Genomic DNA, 21,300 nt, shown 5'->3' with positions numbered 1-21,300 from the left:
TTTCTCTCTAAAACAACAAATCTTTAACAAGAGATCTGTGTGCACTGCAATCTGAAACTGTGCTGTACAAACTACAGCAAGTCCTACCAAAGCAGCCCAATAAAAATTACAAGAGACCAGAAAGTGTCTTCACTATTCACAGCTGACCCAGCGCAGCAGACAGCCAGTGTTCACTTCTGAGTCCTCGAATCACCCAGAAAAAAGAGCTTCTTCCCATGGGTTGTGAACAGCCCGACATCCCACAGAGCATTTAAACAACAAAATGTTAACTGGCTTGATTCTTTTTGGTTTTGCTTTAGATCACTTCTGATGCTTTGTTCACTTCTATTTCTCCATTGCACAGACCGCAGTTCAGTATCCCCAAAGAAAATCAGTAAATTTTGCTATGAAGTCAGAGATTGATTCCATTTATTCTTTCTTTTCCACTATTTAATATCCTTTTTCTGCCTGGAAAGTAGCCCACTTACACCTACCAGCAAGTTCAGAGAACCATCTGGGTTCTACTCTTACCACAGAACCACAATCCCCTTCATTCAGTCACACTGGGTCAGTGTCCCTGCTTGCCAGTCTTGGTCACAAGAAATAATGGACAAGAGCCATTACTGGTTGTTGCAGCTCACCTTATCAATCTTATCAAGTTAGTCTTAGAATAAACTGATTTCAAAATGCCTTGGGAGGTTGTTGACTCCTCCAGCCTACACTGGAAGCAATCCATTCACCACAGCAGCTGTGTCTACTCTGCTGAGTAAAAACACACGTGCTTATTTAATTTGTTATTCCAGCTTACAGCATAGCTTCACCTCAGCAGGTAATAACCTTGTCCACTTAATTGTTCAGTGCATAGGAATATTCCTGCCATTCCATTAGGAAGAGAATTCTAGCAGTAACACAGTGCCAGTCAGTACAACTGCAGCATCAGAGGGCACTGTCAAGAATGTAGCTAGGATACAGTGTTTAATTTTAGAGAATTTAATAAACTGAATTCCAAGTTAAATGTGGTGTCAACAATGTCTTGTGACCTCCACTGGCAGCTATTTTTGCTTAACCTGAGTTAGGATAATGACTTGACTGTAGTATAATATGAGATGGTCTTAATACAACATTTATTTTTAAACAACGTTAAAAGACCTTCAGTGGGTCTTAAAATATAAATAGAAAAGTAATCAAAACAAGAAGCTGTCATTCTTGGCTGTCCTGATTATTCAGGACCCAAGACACATATCCCTGAAATATTTTTCCCAATTAAAAAAATAAAGCTTTTTCAAGCTTCCACCATTGAAAAAGGAACTATTAAGTCACTTGCATTTTTAAATGTTTTATTGCCACATCACTCTTAAGGCTTATTAGTCTCACTTTCACACATATAATGGTGCAATTACTTAAGGAGAGCCCAAATGAGCATTAATGAGCTTCAAAGCTTATACTACGTGAAAGAATAAGACCATTCCACAACCTGCTTCTTTCGCCTGTCTTGACAGGTCTATCTGTTCTCCAGTATTCACAAAGCATCAAAACCACATTCTTCTCACAAGTCTTTAGTCATACCTCTTTGGGTCTAAGCATCATACCAGCCACTACAAAGATGACAGGTAACAAAGTATTCTGCTTTGGGAAGATGGAGCTTTATTATTCCACTTTTTTTCAGAAATACAATTTACTAAAAGAAAATAAGCATGCCTGTATGCACACCATGTTTAATGACAACAACAAAATTACAATTATTCTCAGTGTAAGCACCTAAGAAACCTAACCAGCTAGGCTGGATTAAGTATCATCAGAAGTCTGAGCCAGTCAGACCTAAACCTTATACAGCTCTGGACATATCATAGATAAAAACTGCAGAACAAAAATATTTATTCTGTTTAACATTCCAGTGTCAGTGTCTTTAAAAAAAGTCTCAGGACAGGAAAATCACTAAATTCAAGCAGCAGTTTCTAACAGTCACATCTGAAGAAAAAAAAAATTATAAGCAGAGAGAAGAATGTAATGCCAGGAAAGAAAGAAATTTATTAATTACTAAGACTTGCCAAGACTAATCCAAAATTGAAGGGATTTATGCCTGAATAAAAAGCTAAAATAAACTTTTTGTGTCTTGTCTCACCAACGCAATCATGACTGGAAGAAAAATATCCCTATACACTTTTTTCATGCCATACAACTTAGACATTATGTTTGGAAAAACAGGGAAAAAATGTGAGCATCAGGGTGCTTCAAAATTATTATTTTTATATTTTTATTATTATTTTATATATTATTATTATCTTCTGCTGTCCCCTAGTGGCACTGTAGCTTGTTTCACAAAATACATCAAAGAATATTTTCAACTGTAGGCTTCGTAGGTTACAGAATAGAAGGCATCAATAGAAATTAAAAGCCAGAAGAAATTAGTTTTGCAGGCAATTGCTACAAGCAGCTTTCATTTAGAGCTTTTGAAACTAAATCCCATAGGAAACCCTGCAATCCAGTGTTTTAAACCACTGACTTTTCTAGTGGTTTCACACAAGAAATTGTGTGGCAAAAATAACACTGGAAGTATTTATTGGACTGCCCACGATATTGTCAGTATTTTAGAAATTCTGTAAGTGAACTATTTAAGATTTTGAAAGCAACTGGAAGAAAGAGCTTCCACTCACTCCAATTGCAGCACACCTTTCAAATTTATTTTAAAAAACACCACTCAATATATTTCAATTCTACTATAAAGTAAAAGCATTACTGGACTACACCCAGATTTTCTTGAGCTTACTTTACTGTAAATCAAAAATGCAGGAGTTGCAATTTATGTTCTTCAGCAGGGTAAAATGCAAATGAAATGTTCCTTAGAGAACACAGTGCCCTTATCCACTTAAAAATAAACAGTTACCTCTCATCTTAGATCAAGTTTTTTTGTAAAATTTTAAGACATATGTGGGAACACATCCATGATTGTTAGTCCAATATTTTCCAGCCCCTTCCCCAGCATAATTTCTCCCCTTTCATATTTACTTTCATATCACAAAATAATTTGACTTCGAAAGTAAACAGTATTTGGCATCCCAGTTTTAATTACAGTGTAACACAGCCCCTTAATTAGATGGGATATTTAATTTAGCTTTCATTCTATGTAATTATATTCTCATAACCCATGAAAATTTGTAATTATCTCTAACCTCATTAATGAGGACCTCTAAATTGCAGTCCAGTTCATTTGTATCAAGTTTCTAGAAGAAACACAAGCTTCTCATACCAACTGTAGCTATTGAAAACAAGTGAAGCTTCCTAGTCAAAACTCAGATTTTAATGAGGACTACATTCTCAACTATCCACATCAAAAAATGCATTAGCATATTTACTTATTGCACAGTATTTACTTAAAATTATTAGACACCTCCCTTGTTTTATTTTCAAAGATTTATTTCATGCTATTAAGTTTCCTAAACAAATTTCCTTCCAGGACTGTTTTATCTTATGGATGGAGACAGCCTGTACGTTTCTTCAAAATGAATGCCCAGTACAGGCAGAAACTGCTGATCGTTAGGAATCCTATCAGATTAGGAGACAGCACATGAAGCTTTTCCTACAGAAGGAATTTGCTTTCACTGTCAGTCAACACCCTCCAGTTCACACAATTTGCTCACATGTACTCCTAATTTCTGCAAGGTCTCCCTACTGAAAAATTCACATAGAAGGAAATGTAATCTACATTCCAGTAAGGCATCCAGCTCAGCCCACAGCCCCTGAGACAGACACTCTGCCCCAATTTTCTGCCTAAATCTATCCCTCTAGCAGTCACAGAAGACTATACTTAAGAGGCCACAGAAGACAGACCCTGAAGGTTGCCAGGCTAAAGTCCTCTCAGAGCAACATTTGAATAAAAGAATTATGACAAAGGGGAGCTACTTGTCTTTGCACCTCTTTAGAGCTGTTTCCTCAAGCTAAACTTACTTACAACTGCTTTTCTCAACTGCTAATGAGAACTGGGAAAAGGCCTGAGGATTACAACCCCAGGGAGGTGCTTTAACTGAGTGACACTGCTTAGAAAGTGCTCAACCAGTACTCTAAACACTGCCAATTAAACAGTGCTAAATACATTGTTTTCCTTCCATGACAGTATGCCAAAAAGACAAAATTACAAGCCTTCTGTGGAAGCCACACAGGACTAAAAAAGAAAAGAAAGGCAAAAAAGAAAATGTTACAGATTTCTAACGAAGCCCTATATGCTTTTCTCGCAATTGGTATGCATAAGATGACATCTCAATTTTAAATTAGAAAAATAGCTACATGTTTTACCTAATTATACACAACATTCAGTGACTTTGTTCACTGACAGTTTTTTTTCAAAGTCATTTAAAAATTCATCATTGCATTCTACTATAGAAGACCAGAAAACAGAGTAGAGAGACAGAATGGGGCAGAAATGTTACCAATTACAACGAAAACATGGCTAAAACATCTACATTTTGAAACAGTGTTGTAAGTGCACCCTAATGGTACAGCCGCCAAAATTAACAGCCTTCTGATCCAGGAAAACAGATTTCAAATTCTTACAGTGTTGAAATCATATTGTAAGCAACTGCTCTGTCATTAGGTTAGACAACCACCTATACTGCAAGCTCTACTACAAACAAATTTAATTAGAGACAAGATATAATGCTAGCTCTTACATTTTATCCTTCAGATAATTGCATGAAGTTTTTGATCTCCTGAATTATATGCAGTAACAGCTTCTGTTTCACTTAAAAAATCTGCTTCAAAGATGAAGGACCTGATTTCAAAAGTGTATCTGGATAACTCCCCTCCATCGTAAAAGCTAAGCCACAAATATTTTAACTAAAGCTGTGTTCAAGAATATAATTCAACAAAATATGTAGAAAATTAAAAATTTAACCTGCAATTAACATTTGAGTTCTTTCTCCCAAATTAAAATAAGAAATATTTCCACTTTTGAAGAGTCTTCAGTGACACAAAGAAATCGGATCCACAGTCTAAAACCTTTTTTATCTATAAATGTCAGTGGCAAAACAAGCTCTTCCACCCACAAACACACTCAACTCATTCTTTGAGGTAATCCTGCCAAGGAAAAAGGTTTTCTATTTCCTCACTATTAATCTTCCCTAATCAGATGGAACAATCAGGGATATTTTTTCTGTAATAGGTCTCTGAAGCTCACTGAGAAATTATTAAATTAAATCATTACACTTAACTAATCAAAAGTTACCACTTATAGTGATAACAGCCTTTTTCTTTCTAATTTATATCTTCATTCTTTTCAAGTGAGTCTTTAGTCAATGATCTATCCCTACAGTGATCTCGTTTTAAACACTAAAATACTAATGAAAAGTGAAAACAAACCTGGCTGTTCTTCCCACTCTGTGGATGTATGTGTTTGCATCTTCTGGACAATCAAACTGAATGACCCAATTCACTGCTGGAAAATCTGTGTAAAGAAAAAAAAATACATCAAATAAGTTCACTGGACTCAAAACCCTCCTATTCAAGAGCATGAATTCCCATAAGAACCATCACTTGGATCCATTTACAGACATTCGGTGCAACCTCTGAAATAAAAATAAAATAGTTTCATGTATTAGCATACATAAACAATCATTCTCTTCATCAAAAAAAAGTTAAACTAATTTGTGTGTTCATTTCCTAAATTATGACAGTGCAGTGAATGGAACATAATTTCACACTTGACAAGAATAGACAAGCTTTGTGTCACACAGTTGATAAAACACCCTATGGTTAACAATTATATAACAATATCTGACCCACTTTTCATCCTCACTGTTAATATCCTACACCACTGAGGTCTGAAGTTAGCTGTGCTAAGACTGCATCACTTGAGCTGTCACATACACAAACACCATAAACCCTCCCAAAGATGGGAGGGGGATGACCAAGCCTGACAAAAGTCAATCTTGGTTGTGAATGGTATTAATAATAACCATTTTTTAACTGCTGCACTTCACTCAGCAGCAGCATGCTTTGCACTGGTGTTACTTCCAAACCAAATCTGCAGCTATATTGTATTCCAGAATTACACCCATACTCTAAAGCAAACTACCCATACCCAAATGAGATAGTCACTGGTGAGATTTCAGCAGTATGGAAGGTATAAGAACCAGTTTTCATTCCTGACTCCAGTTTTTAGAGTGCTTTCTACCTTTTTGTAATATCGTGACAAAACCTCACATATTGGACAGCAGAGTTTGCTGTCTCGAAGAATGACTGGACTCCTGAAAAGTCTTGTATTATACTTCAATGCTTCCAAGAACTAAAAGAAAAAAAATCTTTTACCCTCATTTATTTTTCTTCCTCCTTATCAATACAGTCCTACAATGCCACTCATATATCAGACATTAAAATTTCAGGTTTTCATTTCCACATACCAGTAGGTTAGCAATTTTTCATATCCTTTGGAATAACCCACAGGACACAGGCATATCAGAAACACTTAAAACTGTTGGATTTGTAAATCCAGCATGTTGTAAACAAATACATCACTATTTCCGTACCACACATTTCTCTGGGACAAAAAGAAAAGAGCAGACAAAGTGGGCCTCTTCAGTAAAGAAACAGCAGAACTCTAAGAACCATCTCTATTTTGAACTCCTAAGCAAACTACAGCTTCATTTTTCAAAAACTGGGTCAGTCTTCAGAGTATAGAGTCTGATAAAGCCTCAACAGGTTTAGCTGTTGCTTCTGTGGGTACCTACCCAGGCCACGAGCTGCGATATCTGTAGCGAAAAGCACTGCTGCCTTTTTCCGAATAAAACAAGTGTAGACTTCCATTCTCTTCATCTGCTGCTGCTTGCCATGGAGTGCCAGGACAGGAAGACCAGGCTGAAGCTTACAGAACACTCTGAACAGATACTGAACCTACCCAACAAATCAGGGAGGAAAATAATTACCATGCACTGTTGAACATGTTACATGCACATGTACAGTGTATATAGCAATTGACATGGTACATCAAATTAAATAAACTTTTCTCCACATCAGAGAAAAAAGATGTTGAGACCTTGTTACACAACCAGGTACTAACAGACAAAAGCAACTGCAGCAAAAGATTGCCATGCCTTTTAATAGAATTTCCTGAAGGAAACCAGAGTAGGTACAACAAGAACAACTTGGGACGTATTTACGCTTATGCGAAGGACCAAAGTATGAAAAGTCCATCAGAAGAACTTCTTTTAGACAGTACTGGAAGGGTGTAGTGTTTCATCCTTGCAACTCAAATCAGTCTACAGTCTCAGTTTACTACTCCAAGTTTCAACAGCTTCTCTTATAAAATCAGCCTGTTTACTCTTACCTACAGTACCCATGATGCAGCATTATTTTACAGCAGGCAGCTACCTAGCATCTTTTTAAGAAAGTAGTTACATGAACTGCATGTACTGCAGGAACCACTGCAGCTCCGAGAATTTCTGTACAAGTAAGCCGACCACATCAGTGTACTCACCAGTCAACTGCAAAACAAGAAATTACTGCAAGCTCTTGCACAGGTGAAAGAACTGCAATGAATATTTGCTATTCATTGGATGAACATTATTTAGGCCATTGCAGAATGGTCTATTATTGTAAAATACTAGCCTTGTATAATACTAGCAAGCAAGACCTGCACTGTAAAATACTTGATACATGCAGTAGTTATAGATACAAATACCTGTGCCAAACAAACATGTGCAACTAATTCAACAGAATGATCCCAGGTAACTTACACAAGCAGGTATTTGAAGGATTACTTGCTGTGCAAGAAAAACCTTTGCCTGTACTATTTCACAATCACACCTTCTCAAACAGGCAGATTTAAAAGCTTGTAAGGAAAGCAAGTACAGTTACTGAAATACTTCATAAGCTAACTATGAAACATGTCAAAAGACAGAACTGAAATAGCTGAGCCTTACTGACATTAACTTTTAGCATTCGCTTTTAATAGGAGACCACAAAAATGGCTGAGACCACTCAGGTCTCCAGAACCTTCCGGCATTGAGCCTGGGTCTGAGCTGCCTCAAAGCCAAGCCCTGAATGACATGCAGCTGTCGGTGATGTTTTGCTCCTTCAATTTCCTGTTGCAAATTAGTCCACAATCTCATCTCTCTGATGCATTGACATCTATATGAGTATCTTCATTTTATTTGTTTTAAAAATCTGGGGTAGAAGGAGGGAGATAAAAACCATACCTCTTTACAGCTTGCAAAAAACACAATGCTCTTCTTTTTCAAATGAGTTCTCAGGAAAGAGTATAACATGTTTACTTTTTGTTGAAGCTCACAGACAACATAGTTCTGATCCAAAGTTGCTGGGGTACTAAAGAAGAAAAACAAAACAAAACAGAACAAACCACACCAAAAAAGTACATTTAGATAAATCACAGAAATGTCTCACCTTTATTTTAAGACAAGAGTGTCTTATATATACTCATAAAAAGGAGAAAAGAAAAGTAACCAGGCTGGAAAGCTCTCCCACTTTGAGAAACAAGTCTTAGCAGCTTCATTGGAAAGCTACATCAATTCCCTTATTAAAAGCCAGTGGGGAGGGACAGATGACTTTTGACATTACTTCTAAATTCATTTACTTCCAGCATGGCAAACTCTTTCCATGTCTAAGCAGCAACATTCAAATTTCCTTGGCTTAAAATGCAATTTTGTCTATTAGTCCTATTAAAGCATCATTTGCGCTTAAGGCGATGTCAAAGTGGAGTCTAATCACACACAAAAAGAGAGCATTGATGTTTTTCTACTGATTACAAAGTGACTTTCTAAGGCTCTGAATTGTCATCTCAACTCACATTTCTGTTCTTAAAAGCAGAAATAAAACAAAAAAAGTTCATTGGGATATTCGCCCTTGAAACACATCTAAATGCTAATCTCTTACAGTTCCTCTACTTCACCCTAAACAGACTGTGGGTATTCAAAATTACCTTTCTAAAGGTGGTCACTTGGGAGGATGCAAATATGAGACTCCTCCAGTTTTTATTCTGTTACTTAATTTGAATTACACCACAGCACTTTTTTCTTTTTAAGTATTTCAGAGGAAATTCCATTTATAAGGCAATAACCTAAGGCAGTAAATTCTAAAACAAACTAATACTTTCCTCTTTTTTAATTTGGTTTGCTATCTAATTGCATTCTCCCAAATATTTAATAAAATTAAATGCACTTTAATCATGGGAGATCTGTGAAATATATAGTCACCAAAATGAAGACTACATGCAAGGCTTTTATATTCTCTTCTGCTAAGAGAGTATTAACCACACCATTTTTTATGGGCATCATGTTTATGGAAGATGCCTTTGATAGTGGTACTGATTAAAACAAGGTGTTTGCAGTACAATACAGAGATAATGAAATCCAACAGTAAAAACTTCTTCAAGATTCAATGTGGTTCTGCCATGCATCTTCCTGATGATTTCTTGTTTGCTCCCAGGAAAGCCATTTTTATCTCTGTGTTTCACCTTTCTCCTGCACCTTACATATGGAGATATATGCATATTTCATAGAAAAGTAGAAAAATAATCACCCACGCTCATAAGTAATTTGACACTCAGATGATTGAGCCCACCGAAATGCAAAGTAACAGTCTTAATTTGGATTCCAAAAGAAAATTATGTGCCAAAAAGCAACAGTCATTTGGTGATACATTAAATTTTTTGACCATGGCACACCACACACTTCCTTTCCAGCAAGGGCCTCCTGTCCTACTCCAAACTGTAGGGCAGGACAAATTTATTTTGTGCTCACAGGGCCAGAGCCCTGAACACGCACAGTGAATGCAGCACATCAGGAAGCCACAGGAGTTGCAGCATATAAACTAACACCACACGCTTTCTTTAGGGCACCTAATACTGAATACACAAGCAAGACTGTCATTCTGCATTTTCCCAAGAGGGAAGCACATCCTCGGAAAGCCAGATTTATAAATGGCACACAGACAAACTGTATTTGTGATGGTTTTGCACAGTAACCACACACACGCAGGAGGCAAGGAAGCCAAACAACAAAAAGAAGTTAATCAGAGCTGAGTGCTGTTAGACCCCGGACACTGGCTATAATGCACTCTGCAGCGTTCTGCTCAGGAAAACAATTTCCAGTCTGAGGAGTCCAGATGAGCACAGGTTCACCTCCCTGTAGTGATACAATCAGAACTAGTCCCCTTTTATTTGGAAATTCCTTGCTTTCAGGAAGGCACACAGCAGGATCAGACACTAATCCAGGGATGGATGCACAACGCAACCTCTTGATTCAGGGAACTTGTCAGAAAAGCATTAAATAGGATCACTATCTAACCCACCCCAGAAAAAAAAAAAAAATTCCCAACATACCTGAATTTGGCTTTTTCATGAACCCAAACATATTCTGGATCTTTCAGACTCAGCCGTGCAAGATCCTTCACCGATTTTGTTTGTGTTGCAGAAAAAAGCAAGGTCTGGCGTTTTTTAGGTAGATTTTCTATTATTGCATTCATTGTATCAGCAAAGCCCATGTCTAGAATTCTGTCAGCTTCATCAAGAACTGGATTGAAAGATAAAATTGAGAAAAAACTGGTCTTAGATTTAGTTATTAAAAAATTCTACATTAAATCCATACAGAACAAAATTTTATCCGTACTTAAAATGCAGAGATTAAATTAACTACTGTACATGACAGGAATCTCTTTAGATATCCCTGTACTTCATAAAACACTTTTTTAAAAATACCTGCAACAGAAACCATAGCATAATCTATACACTACAGCCCTCAGCTTCACATGCAGAAGCAAAAAGATCAGCATTTCAAGTAAACATTTTGGCAATTTGCAAACAGACTTCCTGTCCAATTACTGAAATAAAAGTACAGAGTGTAAAACTGTGCTGTAGTATTTATACTATATATGTAGTATTTATGTAGTATATACACTCTCCTGTACCTAAGCTGAATTTACCATTGAAACATAGGGTATAAACTGAGTAGCACAGAGAAAAAGCTTTAAAAGAGCCTACATTCCATGCAATTCTTGTCTAACTGCCATGAAATGTACTAAGTGTAGCAAGCGTAATTTTGGATTTTATCAGCTTCATTAGCTTCTTAATTGCTTTTAAGTCCCTCCAGCTATGCTAAAGATTATGCAATTCTTACTAGCAGGCAAACCTATTCATTACACTGAAAATTTTTGTTCAAGCTAGAAGGATGAAAACAAACAATGTTAACAATGCAAACAAAAGAACAAAAGGAGCAGAAATCTGTCATAAAACACGAAGTTTTCTAGAATTGGACCAAAATACACACACTGCAGTGGATATCCTGTATAGCTAGTAATTATCATGTCAGGAAAGACACAAGACCCATAGCCAGAAAGGTAAGTTCAGCATTAGTACAGACAAATGTAAAAGATTATATGGGGCACTACATTGGAGTTTGGGTTCCTTACCAAATCCCCTGCTTGTTCTAATCATCCTAAGGAAGGCATGCTCAGCAACTGCTTCAGAGAAAGTACACACAAGAAAGGGGTTTTGCTGTTTTCTAATTTATTTTGAACGTGTGCAAGTTTAAATGACATTTCATCTACATACCATGGCAAGAACAAACTTCTTATGCAAGGAAGTGCTGCACACAATTATGAGCTGTTACAATACACTACCAAGTACTTTTAAGTACTTAAAAGACTTACTCAACATTTGCAGATCAGATGCATAGAAATATGAAGTTTCATCCATGTGTTGTAAAAGCCGTCCTGGAGTGCAAATTAGCATATTTATGTGGTGGATTCTTTCAGACTCTTCTTTTAGATCCTGAAATGGAGTTAATCCATCTTAGCTCTTGTTGTTCAGACTAGAAATTCAGTACCAGAGAGAGTCAGGCCAGTTTAACCTATTAACAGCTTTTAGAAAGAATAGTCAAGGAGCAGCCTTTCCTCCCCCTCAGATATGCCACCGTTTCTTCAGCAGGCTCACACCTGTGGCTTTTGGAAAAAGTATTTCAGAGTAATCTAAATTAACAGGATAGTCCTGGAAGACCGAGCAGGAAGGTCCATCCAGACATGGGCACTGAAAAGATTTTAAATATGCTTCAAAAAGCTTCAAAAGACACAGAATACATACAAGAAAATTAGTGGGTCACTGATAGGTTCCCACTAAATACTCTCCTCCTTGACTTTTTGATCCCAGGGTTCCCTTCCTAAACTAGCACTGGATAGAGCACTCAACTATGCTTCCCTACAGCAAACTCCAAGAAAGGACACACACCTTTCCTCCAATGATAAGGCCAGCTGAGAACTCATGATTCTTCCCCACTTTACGCAGAACCTTGAAGGTTTGGTATGCCAGCTCCCGGGTAGGTGATATTATCAAAACCCCCAGGCCATCAGCTGAAGTCCACTGCTGGCGATAGAGGAGTTCCAAAGCCTGAAAGGAATCACCACGTTATCGCCACAAAAATCTCAGGAGGAAAATGCACAACAAAAAAAAATTGGAAGCAAAATGCGTCATTAAAAAAAAAAAAGAAACAAGGACACATTGATTAAAATAATGACGTGAAGATGTAGTGCACATTTTATGTAGTTTGATGATATATAAATTGTAACTAACAGTACTGATACTTCCTGTAGCAAAATTCTCCAGTACCAACCTATGACAAACAGTAATGGGTGGAAAAACCTAAACACTTCACTGCACAATTAATCCTACCCTGCTAAATTCTGGAAATTAGGCCATTTATATGATAATAGGAATTGGTGTAGAAAAATATGAGGAATTTCCCTGCTCATAAGGTTTTGTTAGTAGCAGGAACAGAATGAGCACCTGGAAGAATGTTAATTGTTGAAGCTTTAATTCTGGCTTATAGACCTGAAGCAGTATTATCCACACAGAGCATTCCAACTAAAGTTTCCATATACCTCACACCAGGATTATTCCTCCTCTTATGAATTCATATTACAGAAACACTGTATTAGTCAGGTAATCCTAACACAAGGACTTTACAGGTATGAATATCTGAAGCCTTCTGAAATACTGAGAGCTGGTAAACACACTTGCAAAATTAATTTTTTCCACTCCTCAGCTCCTCTCTTAGCCCTCTTCTCTAAAACTGCTTTAAAATAAGGTTTATAAAACAAAGTACTTCTACTCTTAAATTAAATAAAAAAATAATCTCACTTATTTCTCAAATTCACAAGATTTCTGAAGTCACCTACTTTTTTTATTCTCTACTAATAAGATTTTATTTTTAAAAGAAGCAGCATAAAGCTTAAGTCTTCTTTACTAGAGCAAGTATTCAAAGCACCTACTATTGCTCTCACAGTTACTGAACGTAATAGGCTCCAAAGAAATTTATGTTTACAAAAATGCAAGTAATGTTTAACACAGAGTAACTCCCTAAAAAAAATTATCCCCTTTGGGGTTTGTATCCACTTACATGTGCACTTCAAGCACATGTCTCAATTATGCTTTCAAACTGCAGAAATGAAATGCAGATCATGATGCTTTGAGTAAAAGTGTCAGACACATACACTCACGACAGTGTTTTTCACCCTACTTTTCTGCTTGCACCTAGAAGCGATTTCTCAGGAGTTGACAGGAAGTCCACAGTCACTAAGGTTAACTTTGTTAATATGAGGTCCAAATTGTAACATTTTAAAGGAGTAAAAACCAGCCATCTAAAACAATCTAAGGAACTAAAAATCCTCCATTCTGTTTCAAACACCTAGTTTTCAAATGCCAGAAAAATTGGACAACTAGACTTGCACCAGGAAAGGATTTTTGAGAGAAAAACAAAACACTTCCTAAATCACACTGGGTCTACTAATGTAAGGAACAAAATGAAACTTAAGTCACAGAATATTCCTAGCACAAAAAACACAATTATTTCAGAAGCTCAAGCAGCTTTATTCAATTCCTAAGTATCTTGGCTTTCCTGAAACACTCAGATCAGTTGAATTTTAACTTTTCTCTCAGGATCTACTAATGTAAGCTGACTGACATCAATATTTCACAGATAACTTGGTATGAGTAGAAATAGAAGAATGTAAATTACTTACTGGAACAATAAAAGCCAACGTTTTGCCTGATCCAGTCTTAGCAGCTCCAAGTACATCTTTACCTTGTAAAGCCAAACCTATGGTTTGCCTCTGTATCTCTGTTACCACACGATACTGAGCTTCCTGCAGTCCTAGTATTTGCAGGGTGGGAAGAAAAAAGAGTGTGAGAGGGCAAGAGGAACAAAAAAAAAAAAAAAAGAAGAAAGAAAAAAAACTATTTAATTTTGTCTGGCCTGTGACTACATTGCCCTGTTTAGAAAATTATGTACATGGCAATACTTATCTAAAACTTGGTTTAAAGGAAAAAAAATTGTTTAGGCTCAGATGAACAATTTACTTGTATTATTTTCCAAAGAAAAGTTCTATACTCACCTTTAAGGGTTTTCTTTGACAATGGAAAATCTGAAAATCTTTGGATTTCACTTGCATTTATCTGAAACAAAGTAATTGTAAATCAATGCTTACAATCCAAACGTAAGAGAGGAATTGAACAGCATTCTATAAGTTGGTGTTAACATGAATATGTAGTAGTTCAGTATGACCTGATTCAAGTTACCTAGTCAAGCAATCTATACTAGTTAGAGCTAATCTAAACCACTGATTTACCATAAACTATTCAGTAAGTAATGATATACTTGACCATCATGAAATCACAGAGCAATTTAGACTGAAGAGGACCTCAGGAGGCCCCTGGGTCTTACTAAAGCCTTACTAGAGCCCAGATGCCCTTTTCAGACCTGTGTTTTCAGATCCCAGCAGATCCCTGGGATCTGCTCTGATACATGCTTATCCTCACTGCAGGGTGTATGTGGGCACCCAGAGCTGCAGCAATATTACATCTACCTGACCTGGAAGAGTTCACCTACGTCCTGAAGCTCACCAGATTCACCAACCTCTAGCACTCAGTGTATTTATTTTTTTAGAGTTGTCCTACGGGGTTAAAAAAATACTAAAAAAGTAGGTAATTGTCCTGACATCTACTAACTTAGTTCGCTGTATGCACCCACATTTGGGAGCTGATAATTACACACACACACAGGGTGTCCCCAGTAAAATGTGTTTGAGTCCATTAGCTTGCTCAATGATTTACAAAGATGAGGTGTCAAGTAGAGCTCTTGGAAAAACTGTAGTATTTTCAAGGCTGTTCTAGCAGATATGAACAGCTTTCACTGGCAAAGTTCACAACTAATAGGAGCAGGACAAAAAAACCCACAAAACTCCAGAAAAAAAAAATAGAGGCTACTGTTTATAAAGCCTGACAAAGAAGGTAGACTATACAGCTTTGAATGCATGCTGACTAAAATCTATAAAATGAGATTTCCAAATGTCAAACTTGGAGCTTACAACTCATGCATTTCTAATAGGTATTGTTTATCTCTAACAAGCTCCTGAACAGAAATCTCCCAAAGCAGGGACCAAGCAAAATAGTATTCAGACTCTCCTGACATCTTGTGTTAACAGCTCCAGAGAAGGCTTCAGGTAAAGCCCTACTGAGCTGTCAGATCAGCCTTGTGTCTCCTTGAAGTGCCAAGTCTTTCACAGGCTCTACCTGTTACAGAAAACTGAGAGGTTATAGCCGTTTAAAGCATCTAAATCACAACAGAACTCTTTTCAGCCTAGTTGTCTCCAGCAAAATCAAGACAAGTAACTTAATACATGAATTTAAACTCTACAAATAAAAGGTAAAAAAAGGTAAAAGGTAATAACGCTCTTATTAAAACCTGGTTTTAACATATTTCAAGGCAAACCTCTTGCAAGGCAGATTTCAAGCTTTCACTGTGTCCTAACAGAGCAATTAAACACCAAACATTATTCTGGAGGAGGGAAAAAATCCTACCAGAATCACCATAAAAAAGGCATTTTTCGACTTTCACAAAATGGAATTCTTGGCAAGTACTTCCAAATTCAGTTGGTAATTCTCAGTCTTACTATTTTGCATGCTAAATATTTACAATTCAATGATGTACACAGTTTCTGGTTAATTTCAGCCAAGAGACTCTGCATAGAAAAACAGCAGGCCCACAGGAAGGAAAAGTCTCTTACTAACATCAAAAAAGAATTCATACAATCGATTATGTGCAACTAAAGGGATAGATTTTAACAGGTTTGTGATACATCAAATGTGTTATTGCAGCAGTCTGAAATGGTTCTAAATAATTAAAGTATTTCAGTAGTCAACTTCTTTTTAACTCTAGATGACTCAGTTAGAACAGATGTATTAATCAAAAAAAAAAAGAAGACCAATATTGTCCCACTCTTCTACATTAAACTTCTCTAAATCAATTTAAAAATCATTACATGCATAAGCCTAGCTCGTTCAATGACGTCCAAGGGAAAAAAGTGAGAACAGTATTAAAACAGCAATAAATGTTGGGCAAGGGCATGTCAAGAAAAAGCTTCCTGTATTATTTCTCTGCCCTACATATTTCCAGTAGCTGAATAATGTTACATTGTAGTACCCTTAAACTGGGAAGGTACTGGTATATTTTTAAGTCATGTCCAAATGGAAGGCATAAGAAGGAGTGATGTCTGAGGTAAATCTTCTGATAGTCCTATTCCACATCTACATGCACCAGTGGAAAACACCACCAGCTTGTACTTAGTTTGTTTCCCTGTCCAAAGTCACTACCTCTGCTCATCTGCTGGGAACCCTGTAACCCTGAGCTCTCTCTAATCACCTCCATATGAGAGCAGCCAGCTCATTTCAAATACTTTAAACGCTATTCTGATCTAACTCAAGTAACTTGCAATTGAACAGACTAGAAAGGATTTTTCACAAACAGCTCCCCAGCACATCAGTTAGGCTGTTAATGCTTTTCATGAGCACAACTGTTTGTAAAAGACTATGTCCATCAACTGCCTGACAGGCAACAAAGCCACTGAATCAACAGAAAACAGCTCATCTACAAACATAACACAGGAAAATGGTCCCATGATATGGACACATTGAGACTAAATTTCAGATTTTCCATCTATGCTGCCACACACTTGCTATCACATGTCAACAAATGAAAAAAAAATCCAGTAACAAAGCACAGTGGTTGAGTCTTCATTATTAATTTTGTCATGTTTATCCACCACACTCGTTCTCACACATGAAATTATGGACAGGAGGCCAAGCAGGATAATCTTGCATCCATCAACCATTGTAACACTGTTCCATGCACAAATAAATCCAACCCACGCACAGCCTGTGTGCCAGAGACCCCAGCCTCTGCTCTTCACAGAGAGAAGTTTACCCAAGAGCTTTCTACTTCCCTTGTCCCTAAGGGATCTGCATCATGCAGAACTTCACTGGAGATCCCTGAAGACTCAAGCCCATGGCACTTCTTCACAATTCCCACTCCCGCTTTGACCAGATCCAGGGTAATACAGAAGAAACACTGGAGATCCAGTAGAAAACCTTGTCAGGGACCAGAAAATAATATCTGGAGGACTGAAGACAAAGTTTTGTGGGCATTCAACTGTATGTTCACAGGCAAGAGAATCATGGAGCAAAAGGACAGCAAAACCCCAGCAGACGCGAGACCAAGAGCCCCCAGAACTATCCTAATACAAGCATAGGTTTACTTTCTTAATTCTGATGAAAACGTGCCTGAACATTACAAGCCTCTTTTCTTCAACATCTAGAAACACACACAAACACAGCCTTCCACTATCCAGTCCCTACCTATGCTGCCCCAAGCTGCACAGTGAAACAGAACTATCACCCATGCCCAGAAACAGATGCATGTGCAGTCACACTAGGGGCAAGGAAACATCCATAGACATTCACATAGCCAAGGCTAGGAGTAGAGGAACATGCCATTTGCTTTCAAAAAGCAAAGCAAATGATCCAGTGAAGCTCAAGAACACTAACTTGCTCAATCTTAACTAATGGAGCTAACATGGCCTCTTTACCGGAGCAGATGTGTTTCTTCTATAGCTCTTGCCATTACTTTCTGCTCAATCAAATTACAACCGCCAAAAGGTCATTACCATCAGCTGCACTGTACCGAGTGCTGCACAACCAAGCACAAGTGCCCTGCAAACCCAGCAAAAGCTGGCAGGAGGCAGAGCAGCACCACAGGCAGCACACATCTAACGCCTTATTCACAATTACAGCGCTTTCCACTGATCAGCATGATTCCAAAATCTCCCTCAGGAATTCAAGGGGATCTGGGTGACAAAACCAACACCACTCACTTCAGGCCTCTCAATCAAATTCCTATTTCCTGATTTGAGGCTAAACAACACGTTCATTCATACTGACGGTTCGCCTGTCGTGCGTCTTCTGCGTAGACAAAGGTGTCCTACCTCCAACACGGAGATATCCACGCCTGGTGAGAAGGGCCAACAATCTGGTTACCACCTTTCCCAACCTGCTTCAGCCTCCTCCTCCTCTCCCTCGCTGCCCTCCTAACCATAAACTCCCCCGCCCGAGCTGCCCCTAGCTCCACAGCCTCTCCAGTCACCTCCACCAAAACCCCTGGAACTGCGCCTACCGGCCCCTCCTCCTCTGCCTGGGGAAAAAGAACAGAGCCTCATCCCTACCTCGTGACAGTAAAAGCCCCCTGCCAGCCACAGCGCAGTGCCACCCAACACACCTCTTACCTACAGGCACCACCAACACCCTGCACACCGGCGGGGCTCCACACCCCTGCCCAGGACCCACACACAGATACTCTCCTCCCAGTTCTGCCCACACACACACGCCACAGAGGAGAGGAGCCGCTTTTCCATAGCCCCTCGATGCCCGGCCCGGCCGTACCTCGGGGTAGCGCTGCACCAGGCGGCCGATGTTATCCCGCTCCACCTGCCACTCGGGCCGCTTCCTCTCCTTGCGCTGCAGCCGCAGCCTCTTCGTCCGCCGGGTGTATTTCTTCTTCCACCGCTCGAAGCTGCGCACGGGGTCCATGGAGGAGGCCGCCGCGGCCCCAGCGCCGCCGTGCCGGCCCATGCTGCCCCGCCGCCCCGCGTGGGTCGCGCACGGGGCGGGGCCGGGCGCAGCCGGAGCGCGTCACTCGGGGAGGGGCCGGCCCGCCGGGGAGGGGCCGGCCCGCCGGGGAGGGGCCGGCCCGCCGGGGAGGGGCCGGCCCGCCGGGGAGGGGCCGGCCCGCCGGGGAGGGGCCGGCCCGCCGGGGAGGGGCCGGCCCGGGCCCCGGGTGCCGTGGGTGCTGAAGGGATGTGGAGGTTTGTGGCGTGTAACCGAGCAAAAGGAGTTCGTGCCGCAGTAGGGAGAATATACCGCGATAGAGATTATAAAACGGAAAGAAAAAAAAAATAAAGCCTTGACAGGAGGGGGGTGCGTGCTTAGTGCTGGCGTAAATTTTGTCCTCAGCAATGTGGTGGTGTGGGGGAATCATGGAATGCATTTTGTTGGAAAGGACCTTAAATATTATCTAGCTGCAACCCCTCTGCCATGGGCACGGCTCACTAGACCAGGTTGTTCAAAGCCCACACTGCTCTGGACGCAGCCCAGGACACGTTTGGCTTTCTGGGCTGGGAGTGCACACTGACAGCTCGTGTCCAGCCTCTCACCCAGCAGCATAACCAAGTCTTTCTCAGCAGGGCTACTCTCTTTCCAGCCTGTGTTCATACCGAGAGCTGCCCAGACCCACGTGGAGCACCTTGCACTTGGTGCACTTAAACCTTATGAAAGTCCCACATGCCCAGTTCTCATGTTTGTACATGGATGGCATCCCATCCCTGAAGTGTGTCAGCCACACCGCTCAGCTTGGTATCATAATGCCCTTTTAGATACTGCAAGGCTATTACAAGGTCTCTCTGGAGCCTTCTCCAGGCTAAACAGCTCTCTCAGTCTGTCTTCGTAGGAGAGGTGCTCTATCACTGATCATCTTTAATGGCCTCCTCTGGACTCGTTCCAGCAGGTCCATGTCTTTCTTGTACTGGAGTGAGTACTGTGGAGCTGGAACCAGGAGGAAGAGTTCTGTGGCAAGGCTGTTAATGCATTATTTGCTCATTCGTTACAGGGAAAAACTGACAAATTTGGAAAAATCAAAACTCAGTTGAAAGACATAGAGTGGGGCACATGTTTAAGGTGCTGGGTTTAAGCTCTGACATGTGCTTTGACCCCCTCATAATGCAGCTGTAGTCCGTCTTAATGGCCTTGGCTAAGAGCTTTGAACTATGCAAAGGGTTGGCAGAGAAAACTGCAAACAGACAGAATTGTTTTACACAGCATGGTGTAAGGCTGGTGTCTATAAGAGGCATATATCTCCAACAAACTAGATTTAACCAACCTGCAGATTTATATTATGCTATCTTTATGTTCACCCATTTTTAAACCCTCCCAAAGGGAAGGTCTGCATTGCTCTGCAGTTTTTCAGTGGTCAGAAACAATTCGCTGAGTCAGTTTTAGCACTTCATCAGCACCCAGAATTAAAAACAAAAACAGGCTGTGGAATTATTGTGCCACATCAGGAAGAGAAAATTACAAACATATTTATGCAATGGCATAAGACGGAAGTAAACACGTTGATGAGGGGAACAGTGAAAGACTCCCAAAATAATTGCTGTCTCTGATGAGGGTTTGGAATGCCAGAAAGCCAAGGGAAAAGGGAGTGTCTCTTAATTAGGTCCTCTTTTGCCATACATATATTGAGTGTATCACTGAAAGATGTTTTCCCTCCTTCCTGAGATCAGGGAAACCTATGATCATAGAAATGTTTGGTTTCCCTTTAAAATCCATGAAGTTACTAATTTCAGGAAGGAATGGAAAAATCTCCCTTAAATATGCCCCAGGGAGATCTCTCCTCCCAGGTACAGCTTTGAATGCAATGTTTTTTTATAGGGGTTTATTGCTGTGCAGATGATTAAGTAACTATACTGAAGGTTTTATTCTTGAAACAAAAATGGTTTTGTCCAAAACTACATAAGAAAAAGCTGCTTGCAGGATATGGTGATCCACCCCGAAGGATGTGCTTTGGGGGGGTGGCTCATGTTTCCCACAGTTACAGCACATTACTTTGACATACAAAACAAACTCCCAGTCTAGCACAGTCAGACTGTCACAGGTCTCAGCTGCCAGTTTAAGCATTTTATGTCTGCCTGTAATAGAAAAACAAACAAGAAAAAACCCTCCTGTGTAGAGTTCCTGCTGTCACAGCACTGGAGTAAGTTTACTCTTTTCCTAAGTAAATGTACAGTAAAAGTGTTGTGTTTGAACATGCTGTCTTTGCTCACCTGGTCTGTGTTTTGCCCGCAGGGTTCATCTCTTTCATAACAGAACAACAGCAGTGGTCTGTGAGTCATGATAGGCATAAATCCTCAATGAAGAAAAAAAAAAGATAAAAGGAAAATATC

At 39.5% G+C, this 21,300-nt stretch overlaps 1 protein-coding gene across 1 annotated transcript in view; it reads right to left on the bottom strand.

Annotated features, from left to right (window-relative positions):
* DDX10 (DEAD-box helicase 10) overlaps nt 1-18,934 on the bottom strand; it is a 156,660-nt gene extending 137,726 nt beyond the window's left edge. Inside the window, exons 1-9 of the mRNA XM_062487581.1 lie at nt 18,746-18,934; nt 14,368-14,428; nt 13,996-14,126; nt 12,206-12,364; nt 11,632-11,752; nt 10,307-10,496; nt 8,166-8,292; nt 6,699-6,861; nt 5,332-5,416 (exon numbers count right to left, since the gene is read on the bottom strand). Of these exons, the coding sequence (XP_062343565.1) occupies nt 5,332-5,416; nt 6,699-6,861; nt 8,166-8,292; nt 10,307-10,496; nt 11,632-11,752; nt 12,206-12,364; nt 13,996-14,126; nt 14,368-14,428; nt 18,746-18,934 (1,226 nt within the window). The remainder of the gene's footprint in view (nt 1-5,331; nt 5,417-6,698; nt 6,862-8,165; nt 8,293-10,306; nt 10,497-11,631; nt 11,753-12,205; nt 12,365-13,995; nt 14,127-14,367; nt 14,429-18,745) is intronic.
* Between the last annotated feature and the right edge of the window lie 2,366 nt (nt 18,935-21,300).

Source organism: Cinclus cinclus, chromosome 2 (genome assembly GCF_963662255.1).
Source record: "Cinclus cinclus chromosome 2, bCinCin1.1, whole genome shotgun sequence".
Classification (NCBI taxonomy): domain Eukaryota; kingdom Metazoa; phylum Chordata; class Aves; order Passeriformes; family Cinclidae; genus Cinclus; species Cinclus cinclus.
Note: the sequence above shows the minus strand (reverse complement) of the source record. Positions and strands in the feature narration are given on the sequence as shown.